Source organism: Sander vitreus, chromosome 2 (assembly GCF_031162955.1).
Source record: "Sander vitreus isolate 19-12246 chromosome 2, sanVit1, whole genome shotgun sequence".
NCBI lineage: Eukaryota > Metazoa > Chordata > Actinopteri > Perciformes > Percidae > Sander > Sander vitreus.
Window position 1 is genome coordinate 27,656,308 of NC_135856.1, and position 21,699 is coordinate 27,678,006.

Below are 21,699 nucleotides of genomic sequence, written 5' to 3' on the forward strand. Positions count from 1 at the left end.
GCTATTTATTGAGATGAGAGCTGGTGACCGTGAAGTGGTTTCTCCACTCATTTCTCCAGGTTTTTCCTTAATTTGTCACCTGTCTGCAGATCCAATATACGCATGATATTTCTGTGAGAGAATGTAATGAAACTCAATGTGGTTGTGTAACAGTTTTTGAAATGTTACTGTGTTAGATTTTGAGGCCACAACAGTGAAGAATGAGTACAAAGTATCTAGGAGGAAGGATGGTGGTGAATGTATGTACAATTTGGCAGGCTCTATCAAACATTTTGTCGGCTTGTGGCCACACAGTGTCCTCACAAGTCCTGAGGAGAGAGAGAGATTTATTTGGCCATTATGAGCAGGGCAGTGATCACACAGTTTTCTCTATGGCTAAAGAACACTTGGGAAAACGCGATTGATCCCAATGTAATTTGAGACTCGGGAGAAAGGGAATTAGACCGAACACTTAACTGTTGTTATCCTACTTCATGTACCACATTTGACTACAGTGTGTTTTAGCTGGTTACGCATTTGTCTCGGAGATATGAGACCCAACACTGACAAACATTCTCACTTTCATTTTGTGTTTTAGTGCCTGACTGAGGAAAAAAAAATACATGAAAATCCTTTGTAACTGAGAGAGATTAGGGTCAAAAATATGTGTCAGTTATTTTAATTGGCTTTCTTAGTTCTCCATTGTTTAACATTCACTGGTTGAGGAAAACTCAAGATGTGTTTGACCCGGGCTCAGCATTGTGTTACTTAAGTCGTCTGGAGCTGAGTACACAAAGTGTGCTAGGTATCTATGCAAAAGCATGACGGTGTATTTGCATGGCTCCCCACTGTATTTTAATGACATTTGACTGTCAGCCATACTGCACTCAGTATGAGCAGTGACCTCATCACAGATAGGTAGGTAGGTAGGTAGGTAGATTGTTTATGTGTGTGCCTTTTAAACTAATATGTATTTATCCTCTGTCCTATGTATGATCCTCCACACTCTCCTACTTGGATTTGTAAATGCTTTAAGCCAGTTTTTACAATATAAATTCATCATTTTCAGCATTCAATACATTTAGGCGAAAATACAGCATGATACTCTTCTATAGTAACAAAAAACCAAAGGTTTCTGTTTCTGAGAAATCACTTGTCATCACTATCCATTTGCTGTGTTGAATGGCTCTAAATATACAATACTCATGAGCCTTAGCTGCTGTTGCTATGGAGAAGACAACAGAACACCACACCATACTCAATAAATATGTATGTCGTATGTACCCAGATTTCAAAATGTAATGAATAAATTCAGTAAGAAAGTTTATTTTGAGTGTAAAATCCATGTTTTCTTACTATACTATAAAAAAATAAGGAAGACAGTTACAGAAAGAGAAAATAATACCAATGTAAAATATATAAAAACATAGCTTTCTACAAAATTATGTTTAGCTTCAGTTAACCAGCAGTACACACACAGGGCAACTTGTAGCTGACTCCTCTCGTTACGTTTTTATAACAAAGGCTTCGAGTTTTTATTGTTTTTAAAACAGATATTTTCTGGCACTGTTGCTCAGCTTCTGAACTCTATTATTAAATCAAGATAATTTCATGTCTATCCAAGCTCTTTTAAGGCCGTGATGGGAATGAAACTGTCTGTTTTATTTGGCTTGAACAATAATCTCTTATCCTCTACCTCCCTCTCTTTACAAATGCTTTATGTCAGTTTTCACAACACCATTTCGAAGAGCAGATTTAATCATGCAGCAATCCATACATTTAAGCTAAAAAAACACACACACAACATGTGCCTCTTCTACTCACCTAAAGGATTATTAGGAACACCCTACTTATACCATGGTTGACCCCCTTTCGCCTTCAGAACTGCCTTAATTCTTTGTGGCATTGATTCAACAAGGTGCTGGATGCATTCTTTAGAAATGTTGGCCCATATTGATAGGATAGCATCCCCCACACCATTATACCACCACCACCAGCAGCCTGCCCAGTGATAACAAGGCACGACGGATCCATGTTCTCATTCGGTTTACGCCAAATTCTGACTCTACCATCTGAATGAACAGAAATCGAGACTCAGACCAGGCAAAATTTTGTGCTGTCCAAATGTAATTGTGTTGCAGTACTACAGACTTGGGTGTAAGAAGACATGATCAAGAATACGTGTTAAACTGGGAATGTCATGTGAAGAAATGAGCAATGAAATACAGTTGAATATTGTCACTGTCAGTATTTTTGGGTTTGTTTTTCCTGACAGGGACGTCTGACTCTGTGGGTAACCGTTGGATTCAGTGCTTTTTTTTAAAAAAAAAGGGGGGCTTTATAATAGAGCACCTGTGCTATTTATCAATAAGTTATATTGAAATGAATGGTTTGTGTTTCAGGTCCAACCGTGCCATTGTTGAAGACATACGACAAGGAGAAGGAAAGCCTTATGGAGCAGAGCTGCTCAGAGACCTGCTGAAGCTCCTGCCTGACGTAGAGGAGGTCTGTGTTTATGAATGTCTACGTGGCTTTTAGTTTTTGAATCAAAGACCAAAACTGATGATAAAAGACAGTGAATGTAGATAGAAAACAATAGAGCCTGCTGAGCTTCCTCTCTCTATTCCCACCTCCCCAACAGATCAAGAAACTTCAGGCGTTTAAAGGAGACCCAGACAAGCTGACACTGGTTGATTCCTTTATGTTCCTCTTGATCCAGGTGCCTCGGTAAGTTCATTTCAATGGTGTGTACAGTGTAGTTTCAGTCAAAGGGAAATGTGAAGTCACTCATTTGACAGTCAGTGAAAGAAGAAAGGGTTTGTCCTGTATCATTTTGTGAGGATGGATTCACATTTAGTGGGGACTTTCCAGTGAACCGCTCTCCTCATTCACACGTGTTCCTATAAAAGTGTTGTTTGTATCTATTCATTATTCTGGGACAAATGCACATTAACTGACCATTTAAACTGTAATGCACCAGCGTTAGCAAAGATTGGGTAATTGACATCTGCATTCCCTTCCCAAAGTTTTAAAATGACCCTACCTGCAAAGATTTGCAAGATAAATGTGAAAACGAAAATTGAAATTGGTGCTTTCTAGGCCGAGAAAAGCCAGGAAATGTGTTTTTGGCTCATGTGGATGAAAGACACCAAATCCCAGAATGCACTTGCTTCGCTGCTCTGAGTCCGCTCCCAAGCCACGCCTACCATTTACAGACAGACAGACAGACAGACAGACAGTGAGATGGTCAACTCAATTCAACTGTGTTTTATTGTCATTTCAACCATATACACGAAACAACGGTTCACCGTGGCTCAAGTGGTTACACAATTAAAATATATAAAAACGACATACGAAACACATTATATGCTCTGTAAAGTTCAGCTAACACATACTAGCACTAGCGCTTGGTAGGCTGTAAACAGAGTATAAACACAGCCGTAAATTTGCGTGGAATGTAGAATGGTCTCATCTAACCGTCACAAACTCCACCAGCGGTTAGCAGTTAGTTGGATACAAGCAGCCCATTTCTGCAACAGTCCGTGTTAAAAAAGCCCACCTCCACTAGCTAGTCTTACCCGGTGACAGAGCAGCACTGTTGTTCAGCCATGTTTCCACAACAACAAAAACACAGCAGTCTCTGAACTCGCGTTGGGAGTTTTGTTGAAGTTGGATGTAGTCCAGTTTGTTGTCCAAAGAGAGACTTGCAAGCAGGATTGATGGGACAGGTGGCCGGCTAGCGTTAGCTTTCCACCTAGCTCATACTCCTGCGTATGAGCTAGGAGTATGAGCTAGGGACATCCTCCGCGTTTCACCGCTGAGGATACCCCCTTACCGGTTAGCGTCATCAAGCAACACCGCAGGCTGATGTGCTGGTCTCCGTAGCAGACGAAGCCTGTCAAGTATTCCGGCTGGCGGCACCGCAGGCTGAGGTGCTGGTCTCCGTAGCAGGTGAAGCCTGGCACAGGTGGCTAGCTAGTGTTAGCTTTCCACCTAGCTCCAACTCCTACCCTCATCCCACTTTCCGCACACCGCTGAGGATGTCCCCTTACCGGCTAGCAATGTATCCCGGTGGTACATGTGTGCGGTAGTTTGAATGCACATAATTGTTGTTCTAAAATTTCCTTCGAAATGAATAAATCTGTTTCTGCTGAGAAGCTAAGCGATGATTCAAGATGGCTGACACTCGTTTTTACCTCGGCAATCTCCGGAAAAAGCCGACAGTCCAACCCCCTATGGGCTATGCAGAAGTACTGGCTGAAGTCCTTTGCCTCTGGAAAAATGTATACCGATGACGTAAAACCACGATTTTTGCGTCATCGGTATACATTTTTCCAGACCCACAATACAGAGATCTCTCCTCTCAGGGGGACATGAGGGAGGGAAGCACGGTCATTCAAAAGTACTACCATGTTTCTGCTGATACAAAGCTTAATGCTAAATCGGTGATGTATCCCTTTAAAGTAGGATTAGTGTAAAGGAGATGATGCGATGACTATTGGGCGTATGATGGAGAAGTAATGCAATGACTGTATAAAACAAAATACGACGCTACTATTAAATTAAGTAACTTTACTGACTCATGACTATCTGGCGGTGCATGATGCATGGATACCCGACCCGAGCGGGTGCAGACAGATATTTAGAAAAAGCAGAGTTGGTGGAATAAGTTTTGTACACAGTGTGTGCGGTGTCCGAAATAAACCTAAGACTGAAAGTCAAGTTCATTCATTTGCTTACCAGAAACAGGATTTTAACCCCGACGTTATTCATTTTATAACGTCGGCCCTGGAGGTAACGAGTCTCCCCTGGTTTTCTGATCACGGTCGGAAACGAAGCATGCGGGAAAGGTTAACACATTGAACATTTTAACAGCTTATTAACGTGTGTTTGTTCCCCCGTGTGCGCTGATGCGCTCATCTGTTGACATTTCCTAATGCCTTCCTATAGTTGCTTAATAAAAGCGGGCTTTCCACACAAAAACATACATGTGTCATGTATGTGTCAGGCTTGGGTCGGGCTCGGACATAAATATCTTAATGCCTGTCGGGCTCGGGCCGGGTTCGGTTACTGCTCTGTCGGATGCGGGCCAGGCTCGGACAGAAAGATTTGGCCCGATCCAGACTCTAGAGGTGCATCCATCAGCTCCCACTGCCACTCAGCCTAAAATAAAGTTATTTACCACCAACAATCCCTCCTGTTTCCCCATCCACCATCCTGAAACATTTGAAAAATAATGTTTAAGCTTCTCTGCAGAACCTCAACAAGTCCTTGAAAAGAGGTCTGTCAACTCCCATTTCCATCTCATCACAACCCACAGAAAGAGATTCCCCTCAGATCACAGATTTAACCGCTCTCTGCTCTGTCTCCCGACAGGTTCGAGGTTCGGATCGAGGCCATAGTCCTCCGCGAAGAGTTCTTTCCTTCCTGTGCTCTAATGAGCCGCGAGATCGATGTCGTCCACATCGCAACTAAAGGTAATAACACACGGGCTCTGCTGCCTACACACAGACACACACACACACACACACACACACACACACACACACACACACACACACACAGTTGTACATACTCAGACAGGTGACCCAGATATTTGAGCAGTCAGGGGTGCTGCACAAGAAGTAGAAATGTGTCACCTGAGATATGGTGATGTGGGGGCAGAATGGAAAGACAAGGCTGTGTCATCATATACTGTTGATTTTCTAAATCTATAAATAATACATTATTTAAATTAGGAAATTTACCATAAAAGTCTGCAAAAGTTGATAGTCAGCCTTTATCAGTCTTGCTATGGAATGACAGCAACAGAAAGTTGTGCCATTTTTAATGGTTTCCTGTCAAATTCACATTAAACATGACCGTGACAAGACTAAGACAGTCTTCAGTAATGCTAGCAGCTCTGTGAGGCTGTACTTGGGGACTGTGGTGCTTTGGCTAATTGCTAACATTAGCATGGCAACATGGCAGATAACATATGCAGATAATGTTTACTGTGTTAGCATGCTAACAAAATTAGCAGTAAACACAAAGTACAGCTAAGGCTGGTAGGAGTGACATTCATTTAGCAGGTATTTCATTAAGGAGAGACTTCATTTAGAGTAAACAATAATTTTTGCATAGAGTTTTGAGAAGAGTCTTTGGTGCTTAGACCATCCTGTCCTAATATATTTAGGGGGGTAGTGATGCTGTCACAACTTACAGTTGATAAATGGGCCTACCAGAGTAACACATTCTACAAGAACACAAATAGATCTAATATTTAGCAATAGGCCAAAGTGAATTGTCAAATCCTTTAATATGCTGACTGGACTATCTGACCATAATGTGATCCTGATAGCCAGGAAGCTAAATAACAAGCGTTTCACTCCGCTTGTCCAAGAACAGGAATCTTTAAATATTCTGAAAAATATGCAGGATCAGTTTATAAGTGCTGTTCAGAGCATCAACTGGGAGAACGTACTTGTATGAAAAGAGTTACACAACAACTGAAGCGATCAATTAATGCTTTCACATGCAGTCAACGACATAGGAAAAAAAGAACACCATTCCTTGGATAACCACAGAAATCTTAAATCTAATAAAAAAATGGGATATGGCTTTAAAATCTGCCATTAAATCTAGAGCAAGCAGAGATGGACATACTTTCACTATGCTGCGGAATAGGGTAATTAAAGAGATAAGGATGGCCAAAGCCAACTTCTTTTTGACCATAATTAAAAAAGCAGGAAGTAATACTAAAATTATTTGGCGCCAGTTAAGAAAACTAATGGGGCATAATGTTAACATTGCCAAATCACTTGAACTTGTTGTTAGTGGAAAATTAATAAACAAGCCAGCTGAAGTAGCTGATGCTCTCAATAATCATTTTATTGACTCAGTAGAAAATATCATCAAGTATTTTTCCTCTGAATATAAGAATACTCCTTGCCAAGTCAGACAGACAGAACCAGTTTTCAATATAGAATATATCACTGAGGCAGATGTTATGAGAGTGGTTCGATCTCTGAGGCCATCTTGAGCGAAAGATGTCATTGGTATGAACACTATTATGTTGAAAGACCTTTCTGAGTCATTAGTCTACCCAATTACGAAAATTGTTAACCTTTCATTTGCTCGGGGATTGTTCCCAAATGTGTGGAAATTAGCTGCAGTCTTTCCTGTATTTAAAGGAGGTGATCGCTTGTCCATCTGCAACTACAGACCCATTAGTATCCTGCAAGTGTTTTCCAAGGTGGCCGAAAAACTTCCAATCCTTTACATCCAAATCAATTCGGCTTCTGTATTAATCATTCAACAGAAACAGCCAATTGCTATTTCATTGAAAAAGTCAAGTCACTGTTGGATCGAGGAGGGGTTGTTGGTGCTGTTTTTCTAGATTTAAAAAAAGCATTTCATACTATTAATCATTAATCATCATTCAACGTTTAACTTCTCCGCAGGCACCATTAAATGGGTAGAATCTTACTTAACACATCAGACTCAGTTTGTTAGAGTTAGGAATCATCAATCAGATGTTATTTCCATGTCTGCAGGTGTCCAGCAGGGCTCGATCTTGGGTCCACTTTTATTTTCTTTGTACGTAAATGACCTGCCAAATGTTTGTCTTAATGCCAACACCTAAATGTATGCAGATGACACAGTAATCTTTGTACATGCTGACAATGCAGCTCAAGCTGCTGATCTGCTAACAAACTCAATGCAAAAGATAACAGAATGGCTAAATCACAATTGCCTTCAACTGAATGTATCCAAAACTGTATGTTTTTTAGTAAATCTAAAAGTTGCTGTGCAGAACCGGATGTAGTCGTAGCAGGGGAGAGACTACAAGTCGTCTCAAATTTGAAATACCTTGGAGTATACATTGATAACAATCTTAATTTTAAATCACATATTAAGAAGGTTTGTAATTGCATTAAGTTCAACCTGGCAAACTTTAGACATGTCCGCAATTGCATGTCAAAAAGGGCTGCAATGATGTTTATGCACTCAATGATTTTATCCCATATCACCTACTGTTTGACAACCTGGTCACAAGCAAGCAACACTTCTCTCAAACCACTACTCTCCCTATGTAAAAAAAACTCTTAAAGTACTTGACAGGAAACCCATATACTATCATCATTGTCATGTTTTAAGAAAATACAATCTTTTAAGTTTCGAAAATTTTATTAGCTATACAGATCTCTGTCTTATGTATAAAATTCTACATGGACTGGCTCCTCATGTATTGAACCAGTTTGTATACATAGTACCAAACACTTACAGATCTGCAAGGAGTGCAGCAAGAGGTGACTGCATTGTCCCGTTGAGGAAAAGTGCATTTGGTCAAACAGCTTTTTCAGTCAGCGCTGCTCGTGAATGGAACCTCAATTTTAAAACATACGTTTCTTTTAAATTTAACTTAAAGAAGTGGCTAACAGGTAATCAGGATTGTCGACATTATATGTAGACACAAAATCTTGCTGTTATCTTGTCTTTCCTGTCCTGTTTGTCTGTTACATGGACCGAACGTTTAGCTTGTGTGTGTATGTGTGTGTTGGTATTGATGTTGATAATGACCATCTGTTCTTGTTAGGGCCCGAGCAGTGAAACTGCAAGGACCCTATTGTTTTTGATCAGATTATTATTTTTACCAATTCCTCGTCGCATTTTTGAGGGGGTTAGCATGCACGAAAACTCACAAAAACTGGTGAAAATTGCAAAGATAAAAAAAATTACACACATCCACCACTAGGTGGCGCTATTGCAGAAAAGAATGTGCAAGTTACAGCAACTTCCTGTCTAAACAGGAAGTTGCGTTATCTTGGCAACAATTATTGACAAGGTTGTTCGTCATGGCCGGTTTAGCATCTGTGCCAAACTTTGCGTCAATCGTCCATTAGATGGCGCTGTTTTAATTTCTTTTTTTTCTTTAATCAGTCCAACTCTGTCTAACTACTCCTGGGGCGTGAGTCCGATCGGCACGAAAACTGGCATATAGACTCAGAGGACCCTCGTGACAAAAAGTTATCAAAAGTATTTTAATAGCTAAAACAATGCGCAAGTTACAGAGGACCAACTTCCTGTAGGTGGGTGTCGAAACAGGAACAGTTGTATCTTGCACATGGCTGTTCCGATGGACACAAAACTTAGACAGTTGTTCCTCATGTGCCAATGAGGCTGTGTGCCAAATATGGCATCAATCGGCCTTTAGTAGCCATTTTAATTTTTTTAATTAATTAGCAAATTCGCTTTGAGCGAAACCTACTTTTTTTTAACTCTTCGTAGAGCGTGAGTCCCATCTGCACAAAAATGTGCACGTAGACTCGGTGGACCCTCATGACAAAAAGTTATCAAAAGAATTTTGATAGCTAACACAATGCGCAAGTTACAGAGGACCAACTTCCTGTAGGGGGCTGTCGAAACAGGAAGTTGCGTATCTTACCAAGATTTATTCCGATGGCCACCAAACAATTTCTTTTATTAATTAGCCACATTGCGATATATGGGAAACTTACTTTGTCTAACTCCTCCTGGGCCGTGAGTCCAATCTGCACGAAAACTTGGATATAGACTCGGTGGACACTCGTGACTAAAAGTTATCAAAAGAATTTTGATAGCTAAAACAATGTGCAAGTTATGGAGGAACAACTTCCTGTAGGTGGCTGTTAAAACATGAACGGTTGTATTTTGGCAAAAGTTATTCCGATTTACATGAAACTTAGAATGTGTGGTCTACATGTGATGTTGCGTCTGCCAGTACCCCCGACTGCAAGAAGGCGAGGGCCCGTTCATCGCTGCTTGCAGCTTTAATTTATATGTTGATTCTTGTCATTTTTAAAATTTTTACATTTATAGTCAGTTTTACTTGTATTTGGCTAAACCTGTATGTACTATTATAATCCTTTTATCTTTTTAGGTGTGACATTGTACGATCTGTCCAGGGACAGCAGATGTAAAATAGCCTTTTGGCTAATTCTGGCACATTTTACATTTTTATATGTATTATCAGTGTGCATTGTCCCTGTTAAAAAAACCTAAAATAAATAAATAAATGCTGTGATTAGTTCAGTATGTTCGCCCGGGGACTGAGTGCCTATATGATGAAGAATGGCGGTGAAGGAGTATAGGAGGGTCACATCAGTTCGTACTGAAATTACATAAATAATCGACAGCAGCAGAGAGGCGAACAGTTTGACAGCAACAATACAAATGGCTAAGAGAGATCTTGTTGGACTACTAAAGGCAGTTACACACTGGGCCGATAATCGGCCATTGGACAGTCTGGCGAGGTCAGTGACTCAAGTCTGTTCGGTGCGTTCCGTGCCGTTGGAGGAGCTGTCGGCCTTCATTTTAGCCGTCCTGACAAGCTCAGTTGGAGACAGGGCAGTCAGGACTCATCTGGAAATGGCAAGCGGAATGACCGTGACTAAGCCTCTCAAAATCTGACAAAAAATCTTTCAAACTGACCTTTGTCAATCTGAAATGAAGACAGATTCAGCAACTGCATGGCCTATTTCTCACTTAAAATGTTTTCAGAAACACGTTTCGGTGAACTATTTTAGTACAATATGAGATCGTATTCTGAATGAGTCCTCATTAATGGCTGGTTGAAAAATCCAAAATCCGGAAGCAGCAGCCAGACCCAGGTGACGCATTCGTCCAATCAGCTGCCGGTTTTCATTTGTTGGGCGACAATACAGATTAGCGCCGCCTGCTGTTATGGAGACGTATTACGTCTCGTCGCTTTGGTGTGTTCCAAGGCTTTTTTTTTACCAACTCGGGGAGACTGATCAGTCCAACTGCCTTTTCTGCCAACGGTTGGCCGTCGGCTCTGTGTGTAGCTGCCTTTAGAGTGAATGCCCACAGAATAGAAGCCGGAGAGAGAGAGGCAGAGAGATTTGGGAATGAATAAGTGTATAAAAGGAGTCTTCCTGATGGAACTTTCGCTAAGCTTCATTTGGCAAACCAATGTAGCCTATACCCGATGATAGGGTTTGATGAAAAGTTGCTTCTTTTGCAACCATCATTTGAGCCTGTGTCATTTTAGCTGAGTCACACTGTCTTGCCTCTGTAGTTTATTGGATTTTTCTTAAACCCTCTTCTACAGTACCCTGACCTTTTCACTGCATTGCAGAGCCATCAGTTAAACACTGCATGGGACACATGAAGTTGAACTTTTGTGACACCATTTAATTGAAACTTTCAACAGTATGTAACATTTACCCTTACTGTGAGACTAAAAGGGCGTCTGGTCTAAAATGCAAAAATACATTTCCGGTAACTTTCTATGAAGTAGGATGTCATTCTTACTGCTGACAGTTGTTCTGTGTGGTGGTGCTGGTAAATGAAAGTGAAGTAGTGTGTAATGGGTGCCTGTGATCTGCTCTGGATTCTCTTAACTGAGTTTATATTGATCTCATCCTATAGCGCTGATGAGCTGCGAGGAGCTTCATGCCATTCTGCATCTGGTGCTGCAGGCTGGAAACATCATGAACGCTGTGAGTGCATCGGCTATGTTCACTTAATACATTAACATCACTCTCATATCTAATCTGGCTGGCATTATTTTATACATTTCCATTTCCAACGACAAAAACTAATAATGTTATTTTGGTGACACTGCGCCCCAAGCCTTTTCATTCCTACTGAGGACATACATCTTAAATTAAACAAATATATTGGTTAATTTAAAAGACAAAAGACTAAGTAATTTCCTTAACCAGCTGGGCAATGTAGTTTTTGACAATTGTTACTGAAACAGGAGTAAATAGTGCATGTTTAGCTTAGCTTAGGAAGAAGACCGGAAACGGGAGGAAACAGCTAGCATGGTTCAGCCAGCACCTCTAAAGTTCATTAATGAACACATTGTATTTTGTTTTTTTAATTGACACAAAAACTGAAGCACAAAATCAACAATTTGTTGCTTCACGGAAGCTCGCTGGAATATTTCTTAACCGACCTTTGTGCTAAGCTTACCATCTCCTGGCTGAAGCTTCATATTTAAAGTAATAGCTGGACATTTTGGGAAACACGCTTATTCACTTTCTTCGCCGGGAGTTAGATAAGAATATTGAGGCAACTTTCATATCTGTACATCAATAAAGCTAGATCTAGGAGACAGTTAGCTTAAAAACATGTTGTGCTCTAGTTTGTTTTATTTTGTTGAGGTGCTGGTAGGGTGATTTTTCTAACTTTAGACAGAGCCAGGCTAGCTGTTTCCCCCTGTCTCTAGTCTCCATGCTAAGCTAAGCTTGCTCTAGCTTTATAATTGGTGTACAGACAAAAAGAGAGAGATTTCCTAAAATGTCGACCGATTCCTTTTATAATTCCAGGCTTAGGCTATACTTGCAGATCAATTCATTGTTGGTTTTGGTCTTTTCATGGGATTTGTTAATTAGGCAAATATAGAATATTCCCAGCCTTATCCTTCAACATCTTGATATGTTTCTGTCCCTCTGCGGTTCACAGGGCAGCTACGCAGGCAACGCTGTGGGCTTCAAGCTGTCTTCCCTCCTCTCATTGGCCGACACCAAGGCCAACAAACCCGGGATGAACCTCCTGCACTTTGTTGCCATGGTTAGTGAAGGTTTCAGTTACAATATGATGCACACATTACCATTAGGAGCTGTACTATCGTATGTAATCAACGCAGCAATGTGGGCATCAGAAAAATGACCATGTCAACACTTCTCTGACACAATGTCAGCATAAAATTGAAAGTTGAAAGCTTCACATGGCTACCGTTTGTTGCTGGGTTCCTTATTGGGTTGCATTAAGTCAAATCTCTACTGTATATACGAATAAGAATAACATAAACTTGTCTTGTGCATATTTGGAACTCTTTCCACATGTGAAGAATTAAAAGTACTGAATGTGTATTTTATCTGAGATACTATGAATTTTTACTGTACTATAGGAACTTTATTGGAGACATTGCTCAGGTATCTCTAGGATAACTAGACACGATTTCATCCAGGAAGTCTGTGGTCTATCATGATTACTGCAGGTAAATCACGCAAAACTTCAACTATGTGAAATAATAATTAAAGATATTGTCAGGCACATGTTTCAGTCCAATAAGAGGCAGTCTATTGTCAGCCAAAAGGATTTAGTTTTGTATAAATCGTTCACAGCAGTGGTGCTTGAGTAAACAGACTACAGGATGGCGGTTGGAGAGCAGATGGTGACAGGAAACAGAAAAAAGCCAAGAGAGGCTGGCCAAGCACTTACATAATCAACAACAGAGAGTGGTCCTTCACACTGCAATGATGCCATTTCATCATGTACAGCAACAAACTAATTGGATATAAATTGAATGATGTGTCTCTCCACCCAGGAGGCAAAGAAAAAAGACGAGAAGCTGCTCAAGTTTACAGAGAAACTTCAGGATGTCCAGAGTGCATCCAGGTAAACTTTTCAGCATTTACCACCCTAAAAAGCGTGCCGTTAATTTGTCAATGCACTTGTATCTTGACTGTGAAGTTGGGAATGGTGGTATCAAGCAGGCTGGAAGGAATCTTTTTTCCACCAAGGGTTGTTCAGTTTCACCAAACCTAATTTGGTTTCCAGAGCTTCACCACTGAAAACGGGGGGGTTTGTAGCATTGGTTACAAACTGTGATTTGCTGACAGTACTACTGGTCCTGCAGCCTTCACATTTAAGAAGAGTGAGGAGTACTGTAACAACTTCATATACTATAATAACTCCAAACCTCTGAAAAACTAGTCATAAATGAATTATAAGTATGTAGTACGTCCATGTTTAATTTCTGTGTTCTGTAAATGACCAAAAGTGTAAACAACCATTTGATCAAACTGAGGTTATAACATTTTATTAGGGCTGTCAAACGATAAAATGTTCTTAATCGCGATTAATCATTGAATTTCTATAGTTAATCGCGATTAATCGCATGTTTTATCACATGATTAAAATTCTATTATTTTGCATTTCAGAACTGTTTTAAGGTACATATTAACAATGGCAAGCAATTCTTACCAGTGTATCTTGATTGGGAATCAAATGAATGCAAAGAAAATGACTTTATGAACTTGATTTTAAGATTTGTATTTGTTTATTATATATTTAATCTAGTCACACATTTGAATCTAGTCAATATTAGGGTTGGGTATTGTTTGGTTTGGATACCAGTGCTAAAGCGGTACTTTTAAAACGGTACCGGTGCCTTAACGGTACCTGAACCGAACTTCCCTATTTTAAGAAAGTTAAAAAAAAAGAAGGGTACTAAATAGTTGGCGACATTAAAGAACGGCTTGTTTATTGCTAAGGCCATATTGTCAAAATTAAATGATTTAATAATAATGTAATCACTATAACAATAACTTATTTCACTAGTAAATAGCTGTTGAATGACAAAAACAACAACCAGATGGGAAAAGGGCATTTAACAACAACTTTGAATGCACCATGAGGCTGTAAATTACCAGTTTCATTGAACGCACTGTCTGCGTTTTTCCGACAGCAGCAGCTGCAGATTGTTACATCCCGGTGTTGAATCCTCTACAGTGAAATACAGTCAAACTTTACACCGTTTAGCGTTAGCTGTCAGCATTGTAACCGTGTTTAATCCAGCTACTAGCTAGCGGTAGGCTAACATTAGCTGCTGTTGAGTATAGTGTTAACTAGCGTCACATGCAGCGGGGTTTGTGTTGCCTGTAACGTCTGTTTCAGAGCATCAGAGAGAAGTGCAGACATATCAGTGGTACGCGTTGCTATTCCTGCAGCAGCAGGATGTGTTACGAGGAAGTACGGCAAAATAGTAGCCTGTTAGGCACGATGCAAAGCCAAGTGAAGTGAAAATAAATTAATAAATGGCAGCTTGCGTTTAATACGATTTAAAAATATATATATATATATAAATAAATATTAACGCATTATGCTCGACCCTTAATCGCATCGCAATTAACGCGTTAATGCTGACAGCCCTACATTTTATATATATTTTTATTGCTGAATTGACAACAACATTCAGCCTCATTACTCATGCTGACATCTGACTTAAATGCAGTACTTTGAGAGTCATGTTTGAGAGTCCTGTTCAGAACGCAGTGTGATGCTGCTGGCTGTCAGGCTCTGTCAGCTTCACAAGGTCATCTCTGTGTGGAGACAGTGTAGCTCCTGCACCAGAGAGCCAAGATTACCCCTCCCTCCCTCTCTCAGGATATTTGAAAGCATTTCTCACAGCGATCCTATCTTCCACCTTTAACAGATGACAGTCTGGCAGTGCATTCAACAAAATGCTGTCAGGTCTTGTCATGCTCAGCAGTATTATGAGGACAAAATGAGTATTGTGTATGCTATCACCAAAATGGTTTCTAAGCACATTTTCCTGATCTGAATCTGTCTGCTGTAATGTTTTCATGTAGAATCTCAGTGGAAAACATCGAGGTGGAGTTTTCCTCCTTATATGTTCGGATTAAATCCCTGGAGGAGAAAGTTCAAGGAGACCGGGAGCTAGTGCAGCAGCTGGAGCCCTTTCTGCAGGTGAAGCAGCAGCAGCAGTAGTTGTATAATACATTATATACACACATACAGAACATCTACAGGCCACTGTACATTCCTGGCGCTGCTGACTCAAGTGCTATAGATAATGACAGCCATTAAAGTGTAATAATAAAAAATGTATGTGTCCGATGTCTCAGAGTTCAGCACAGACGCTTCAGGACCTGAAGAGACGCAGGCTGGATCTGCGCAAAGAGGGGAACGCTCTCATCGACTTCTTGTGTGAAGACAAGGACACCTTTAAGCTGGACGAGTGCTTCCGCATCTTTCAAGACTTCTGCAACAAGTTCAAGAAAGCTGTCAAGGTCAGTTTTCGTGAAAGAATAATTGTAGTTTAACAACTGGGCCTCATGCCCTTGGGTAATAATAACCCACTAAGTTGATTGCTGAGATCTGGGAAAACATCAACATCGCTAAAAAGGAAGTCAGACTGGTAGGAAACACAAGGAGACAATTACACAGGTTTTAAAGTGGCCATATTATGCTCATTTTCAGGTTCATAATTGTAATTTGAGATTGTATCAGAAAAGGTTTACATGGTTTAATTTTCAAAAAACACCATATTTTTGTTGTACTGCACATTGCTGCAGCTCCTCTTTTCACCCTGTGTGTTGAGCTCTCTGTTTTAGCTACAGAGTGAGACCACGCAACTTCTGTAACATCTTTGTTGTCAGTCACACATGTGCAGTAGCTAGGTAAGGATTACATGAGCTAGCTAGCTGTTTCTGCAACTTTGGCCTGTACAAGGCAGGATTAGCCGGGAGACTTCTTCTAAACGAGGGCGCACTTCCAACTTTGCGTGGAATACCTGCAGAACAGGGACATGTAAGTAGTTCTATACAATTTATTTTGTAGATTAGGGTGAATTTGTGTGTGTTGTAGCAGTGTTTTTGCCATTGAGAACGAGCTAGCATGCTAGTGCTAGCATGCCAACGGTTAGCCCCCTAGGCCCCTCGTCTTGGCTAGTTACGTAAAAAGCCCTGCCGATTTTGAACAGCTCACCTGGGGACTGAAGGCAGGACACATTCAAAAACCCATATCTCGCTCAAAACAGCATGGATGGATTTTTTTTCAAAGTTTGTATGCGTTTGGAAGCACCAGAGACACAAAAATAACACCCAAAATCCCAGAAAAAAGTGATTTCTTTTCATAATATGGGCACTTTAAAGAAACCATGTTATCCATCCATCGTCATCCGCTTATTCGGGTGTCGGGTTGCGGGGGCAGATGCTCCAGCAGGGGACCCTAAACTTCCCTTACCCAAGCCACCTTAACCAAAGCACTGTGCTGTGCTGTCCTAGGGGCGTGGATTGCATCAACAAAAATGGTCCACTAAAATAGGAGAGCATTTGTGCATGATACATCATAGCTAAAACTACGAAAGTAAGACCCCTGTTAAAATAACTGGGAAATATCCATTAAAAGGAGTGATTTTCGAGGTAAAAAGATGCTTGAAATGTTAATTTCTTTCCAGTTCAATTTGATATTACCATCATTTATTTGTCTTCCTGCCTGCCTCTAAACACTTCTAACTTTTCCTCTTTTTCTCAGGACAACGCAGACCGCGAGTTGAAGGAAGCAGCCAGACTGCGTCGTCTGCAAGAGCTGGAGGAAAAGCGCTTTGCTTGGTCGGGTGCTGATCCGAGCAGCGGATTTAGTCGCAGCAGCAGCGAGAGCGACGTGGGGATGCTCACTAAGGAAGGCCTGCTTGACTTCTTCCAGCAGAGGTCTCAGAGTCCGCAAAGCCCGATGGGACGCTCCGCCAGTGCCCGCCGCCATCGTCACACCTTGACCTCCATAGCAGACCGAGAACTCCAAGGATACCTGGAGCTATTTGGAGGCACTGGGAACCCCGCTGACTATTCCAAGTTTAACAGCTTACCTCGGCCGGGCCGCACAGTGCAGCGCAGGACGACCCCCTGGATCTCAGCCCAGGACGACAACCGTGAGCTGGGCTGCGACACACAGGTGGAGTCCCCACGTGCAGAAACGGAGCCCATCAGCCCACTGGCCAGGTTTTCGTCCTCTGGGCTAAACGGTAATGACCCATACAACAACAATCATTACTCATCTGTGTCCGAAGGCAGCGCTCTCCCTCGTTCCTTATGTGTCTTTCAGAAGCCCGCCAATCTTCCCAACCCAACAATTACCAGCCACTTGAATGTTAGTGTGGAGAAGCACACTTTAGTTCGAGGTCCTCAAGCTTTTGAGCTACCTAATCCAAACAATAACAGTAATCCTCTGCACGTGGTCAACCAGGGGGATGTTGTGGTGACTGATTTGGAAAAGGAGAGACGGTCACCTCCCACAAATCTGAACGTCCTCCTGCATGATAACATTTTAGAAAGAGGAGCAGATCCCAATGCAGCCTGGGGAGGGGAACTAGATCCTCCCACACATGCTGGGCTTTCTCCTGAGACAGAGAAAGAAGAAGAGGACAACAGCACAGTTTCATCAACAACCTGTGATACACCCCTCCCACTGGATACCTCTGTATCCAATAAGAAACCATTGTTTTATATACTAGACTGCACAGAAACGGACTGCTCTGTCACCTCGGATTACTCTGAGGTGGAAAGCTCGTCTCTAATGAAAGAGGGGCTTCATTTCAGAACGACTGACTGCAAGAGATCCGATCAGGAGAGCCAGCTAGATTCGAGCTCCCTGTCCTCTAATTTGTCCCCCATGGACCAGTCCGTTTCCACCAATGAGCTTTCAGCGCCCAAATCTGTGGACGCAGCATCCATGACCCCGTCTGCTACCGGAGACGAGTGGGACACGGAGAGCTGTGACACCACTGAGGGTAAACAAGGTGTGGAGAAAGATGCACAGAGAAGCAGCAGAAAGCCGGCACATACAAAGGGCAAAGCTAACAAAGCGACAAAGTGCAGCGGAGGTCGCGGTGTGCGAACGCTGACCAGCAGCGAGAGCCAAGGCATGCGGAAGGTTGTGCCCATCAGCAAGCTTACAAGGACAGGTAGCAGGAGAGGAGAGAGACCTTTGGAGCACGGCGGTGGAGAGTCACGCCGTGACCAGAGCACCCCAGCGAGAGGAAGGAGCGAGAAGACCGCAAGACCTCCTCGACACTCCAGTCTGCCTCCGGATGAGTCCAAAGCTCAGAGGGGGAGTAGCCTCACAGGCGGCGCTTCCAGATGGGCACGCGAATTAGCCCCGAGAAAGGCTACCATCAACAAGCAGAGCACCAAACCCCTGAGGAATATCCCCAAGCCTGCACCTGAGGAGAAGATGTGCCGCTCCACCATGAGAGCCCTGGCACTGGCCCAAGCTCAGGCTCAGGCTCAGGGTGGAGCTTCCTCTGAGCACAGCAGCTGTAACACACTCGCCGCAAAAAACACCTCCGATGTCCCCAGCTTTGCCCGCAACACGGTAGCTTTTACTTCTAGGTCCAGGAAGGATCTGGGCCCCCCGTCTGTCCCCTCCACCCCGTCTCGCAGACCCTCACTTCTAGGTCGACAAACCCCGGTGAAGCAGAACAGGTTGTCGCCCACAGTTCACACTAGCGAGGAGCAGCCCCAAGGGACAACCCTGCGACGGGTGCAAAGTGTGAAAGCAACCAGCCGCAGCGCCTACCGCAGCGAGACTCCCCCACCACCTCCTACACGCGGAGATGTTCGTAAGACTAGTAGCTTTTCTGAAAAGTCCGTCCAGTCTAGAGACGGGGTGACGCCCAGCAGAGGTGCTAAACCAAGCTGGAAATAAAGCAAAACCTAGTGGAAACTGACTGCAGAAGGACTTAAAGAAAGAGAGACTTTGATGTAAATTGATATTCGCTCTTCTTTCCCTTCTACTGTGCAGTCGTATCCTCTCATATCATGCAAAAGACAGGAATCTGAAAGATATTTTAGGCTCTCTCACCCTAAGGTTCCTCTAGTAGCTGTATCTGTATCAGGTTTATGAATTGCAAAGAGCTGTTTTTTCTTTGTTGCTGTTGTTTTAACAATTCCCTTTTTATTTTAGAGGGGGGGGCATTAACTAAACTGACAAATGGCAAATAGGTGTTTTTACACAGGAGCCTCTTTGCCTGCTTAGCTGTCTATTTACTGTATATGCTTGTGTCTGTGATGATGTTGATGTCGAACGCTACTGTCTATATGATGCTGCTAATTAGCTCCGACAATTTGAGACTGAGATTCAGTGTCCGTTTCATTCAGGGTTACAAGATTTGTTGTACCTACACTTGCTGCTGTTATGGTGTCTTTTTTTTGTGCGTCGTCCTGTAGAGCATCGCACCGTTTGATTTCTTTGCTCGATACCTCAGAAAGATCGCAGTGGCCTTTTACTGGCAGAAAAAAAAGTAGAATATGTTCATTTGGCTCTGCACGATGAAGATGTAGATCTGATAAATTGGTTTAAACTGCAATGTCACTTTTCTTTTTTACAAATCCCTGGTATAAATCATATTACTACGATATATAAAGTCACAGATTATAAGCCAGTGTATACCAACTGTGGTACCTGTTGTACCTTGTGTATGTATGTGTGTCTGTAGTAAGTAAATGTGTTAGAACTCCTCCATAGTATCATGGAGTAGACGTGCACGTAGGAATTGTTTCCTGTATACTGTAGGCTAATACACGATCAACGCTAATGCTTTGAAAGAAAAGCGCTGAACATGTCTGAAACAACACTGACATAATCATCAGTCATATGATTGTTTTGACAGCCTGGTCTAATGTTTCTACTGTGAATGTAGTCATCTCATATGTTCTCTAGGCATGCACCTCTCTTGACAATGTTAAATTGCAACAATAACTGGTCATAATTCAGCCTAGCCCCAGTTTGTGCCTCTGTTACATTTGCGTTACAGAGCTAAGCAGCTGTTATCCTGAAAAATCTGAAACCCAGACGGTGGTCTAACACTGGTAACACTTACTGCTGTTTTGAAGGCACTTTCAGAATTTGTAACGACTCTTATAACTAGAAGGGCACTTGGAGAACACAGCTACCGCCAACGTAAGTAAATATCATTTGTGTTTTCCCTCCTTTCCAACATGTAATGCTTTCTTTCCTGGCCCATGCTACACCCTCCCACCAAGTTCCATGAAAATCAGGCCAGTAGTTTTTCTGAAGTTCTGCTGACAAACGGACAAACAAACCGAAGCAAAAACATGATCACCTTCTTGATGGAGGCGATCATGTGGAGGAAGAAACATTCCGTCCGTTGCACGATATTGAAACATTTTAGCCAGTGTCCAAAGTTTCAACTATATTTCTAATGCAGGTAGCCAGAAATGACATGTCATTGCTCATTTGTATGTCACGAGAATGATTTTATGGCAATAATACAATGTAACATCAATATGGACGTAAAATAACTGACAAAGGTTATAGATTTTGTTTCACGTCGTACAAATTGAGCATGAACATATGTCATTTTCGGCTACCATATTGGTTTCTTAGAAAGAAATACTCTGCTGCCCAATAATGCAGTGTTTTAAAGCAACACTAAAGCACTTTTCCGCTTCGGTCCCCCTACAGGTTGGAAGCGGAATTGTCCATTACCGTTACCATTATTCTTATGTCTCCTTCGAACTACAGATCTGCTACCCGATCTGGCAAACTTGCACCAAAATAATGTACCTTTAAAAAAATGTTTCCAAAATCGTTTCAGTGGTTCATCAACTCGTAACAGGGTGAACGGCACTTCTGCATTTTTTTTTGCTGCCCCCTATCGGCTATAACCACACTATGCAAGTTTGCCAGATCGGGTAGCAGATCTGTAGTTCCAATAAGCCATAATGAGACATTACAACAGCGGTAACGGACAATTCCACTTCCAACCTGTAGGGGGACCGAAGAGGAAAAGCGCTTTAGTGTTGCTTTAATTTCTCAAGTTGTGTAAATGTTTCCCTTAATCGAAAAAACGGTAGCCAAAAATTATTTGGACAATGTGAAACAAAATGAAAAATGTTTTATATGTCCATATAGCTGTTACATTGTGGTCTTTTATATTTTCGTACAAAGAACTACTTTTTAAAGATGAACTGATTCTTCTCTCCATGACTCAAATGTAATGGTAATACATGAGAGGCACAAACTGAGGCTAAATACAGCCCTATTGACCATTTCACACCACTTGCCTTTCAAACTGCATTGTGCCATTGCCTTGATGGCAGCAACGCTCACGACAGTGCATTGCCTTAAAGCTTAATGTAGCCGATCCATCACCAGTAGTAACTGCTCGATCGTAAAAGG

The 21,699-nt window shown here is 41.9% G+C and overlaps 1 protein-coding gene across 1 annotated transcript in view; it reads left to right on the forward strand.

The window, feature by feature from the left end:
• fhdc1 (FH2 domain containing 1) overlaps positions 1 to 20,451 on the forward strand; it is a 42,784-nt gene extending 22,333 nt beyond the window's left edge. Inside the window, exons 4-12 of the mRNA XM_078263673.1 lie at positions 2,382 to 2,484; positions 2,621 to 2,706; positions 5,356 to 5,456; positions 11,392 to 11,462; positions 12,433 to 12,540; positions 13,301 to 13,371; positions 15,348 to 15,465; positions 15,624 to 15,788; positions 17,035 to 20,451. Coding sequence (XP_078119799.1) covers positions 2,382 to 2,484; positions 2,621 to 2,706; positions 5,356 to 5,456; positions 11,392 to 11,462; positions 12,433 to 12,540; positions 13,301 to 13,371; positions 15,348 to 15,465; positions 15,624 to 15,788; positions 17,035 to 19,203 — 2,992 coding nt within the window. The 3' untranslated portion in view covers positions 19,204 to 20,451. The remainder of the gene's footprint in view (positions 1 to 2,381; positions 2,485 to 2,620; positions 2,707 to 5,355; positions 5,457 to 11,391; positions 11,463 to 12,432; positions 12,541 to 13,300; positions 13,372 to 15,347; positions 15,466 to 15,623; positions 15,789 to 17,034) is intronic.
• The last annotated feature ends 1,248 nt before the right edge of the window (positions 20,452 to 21,699 follow it).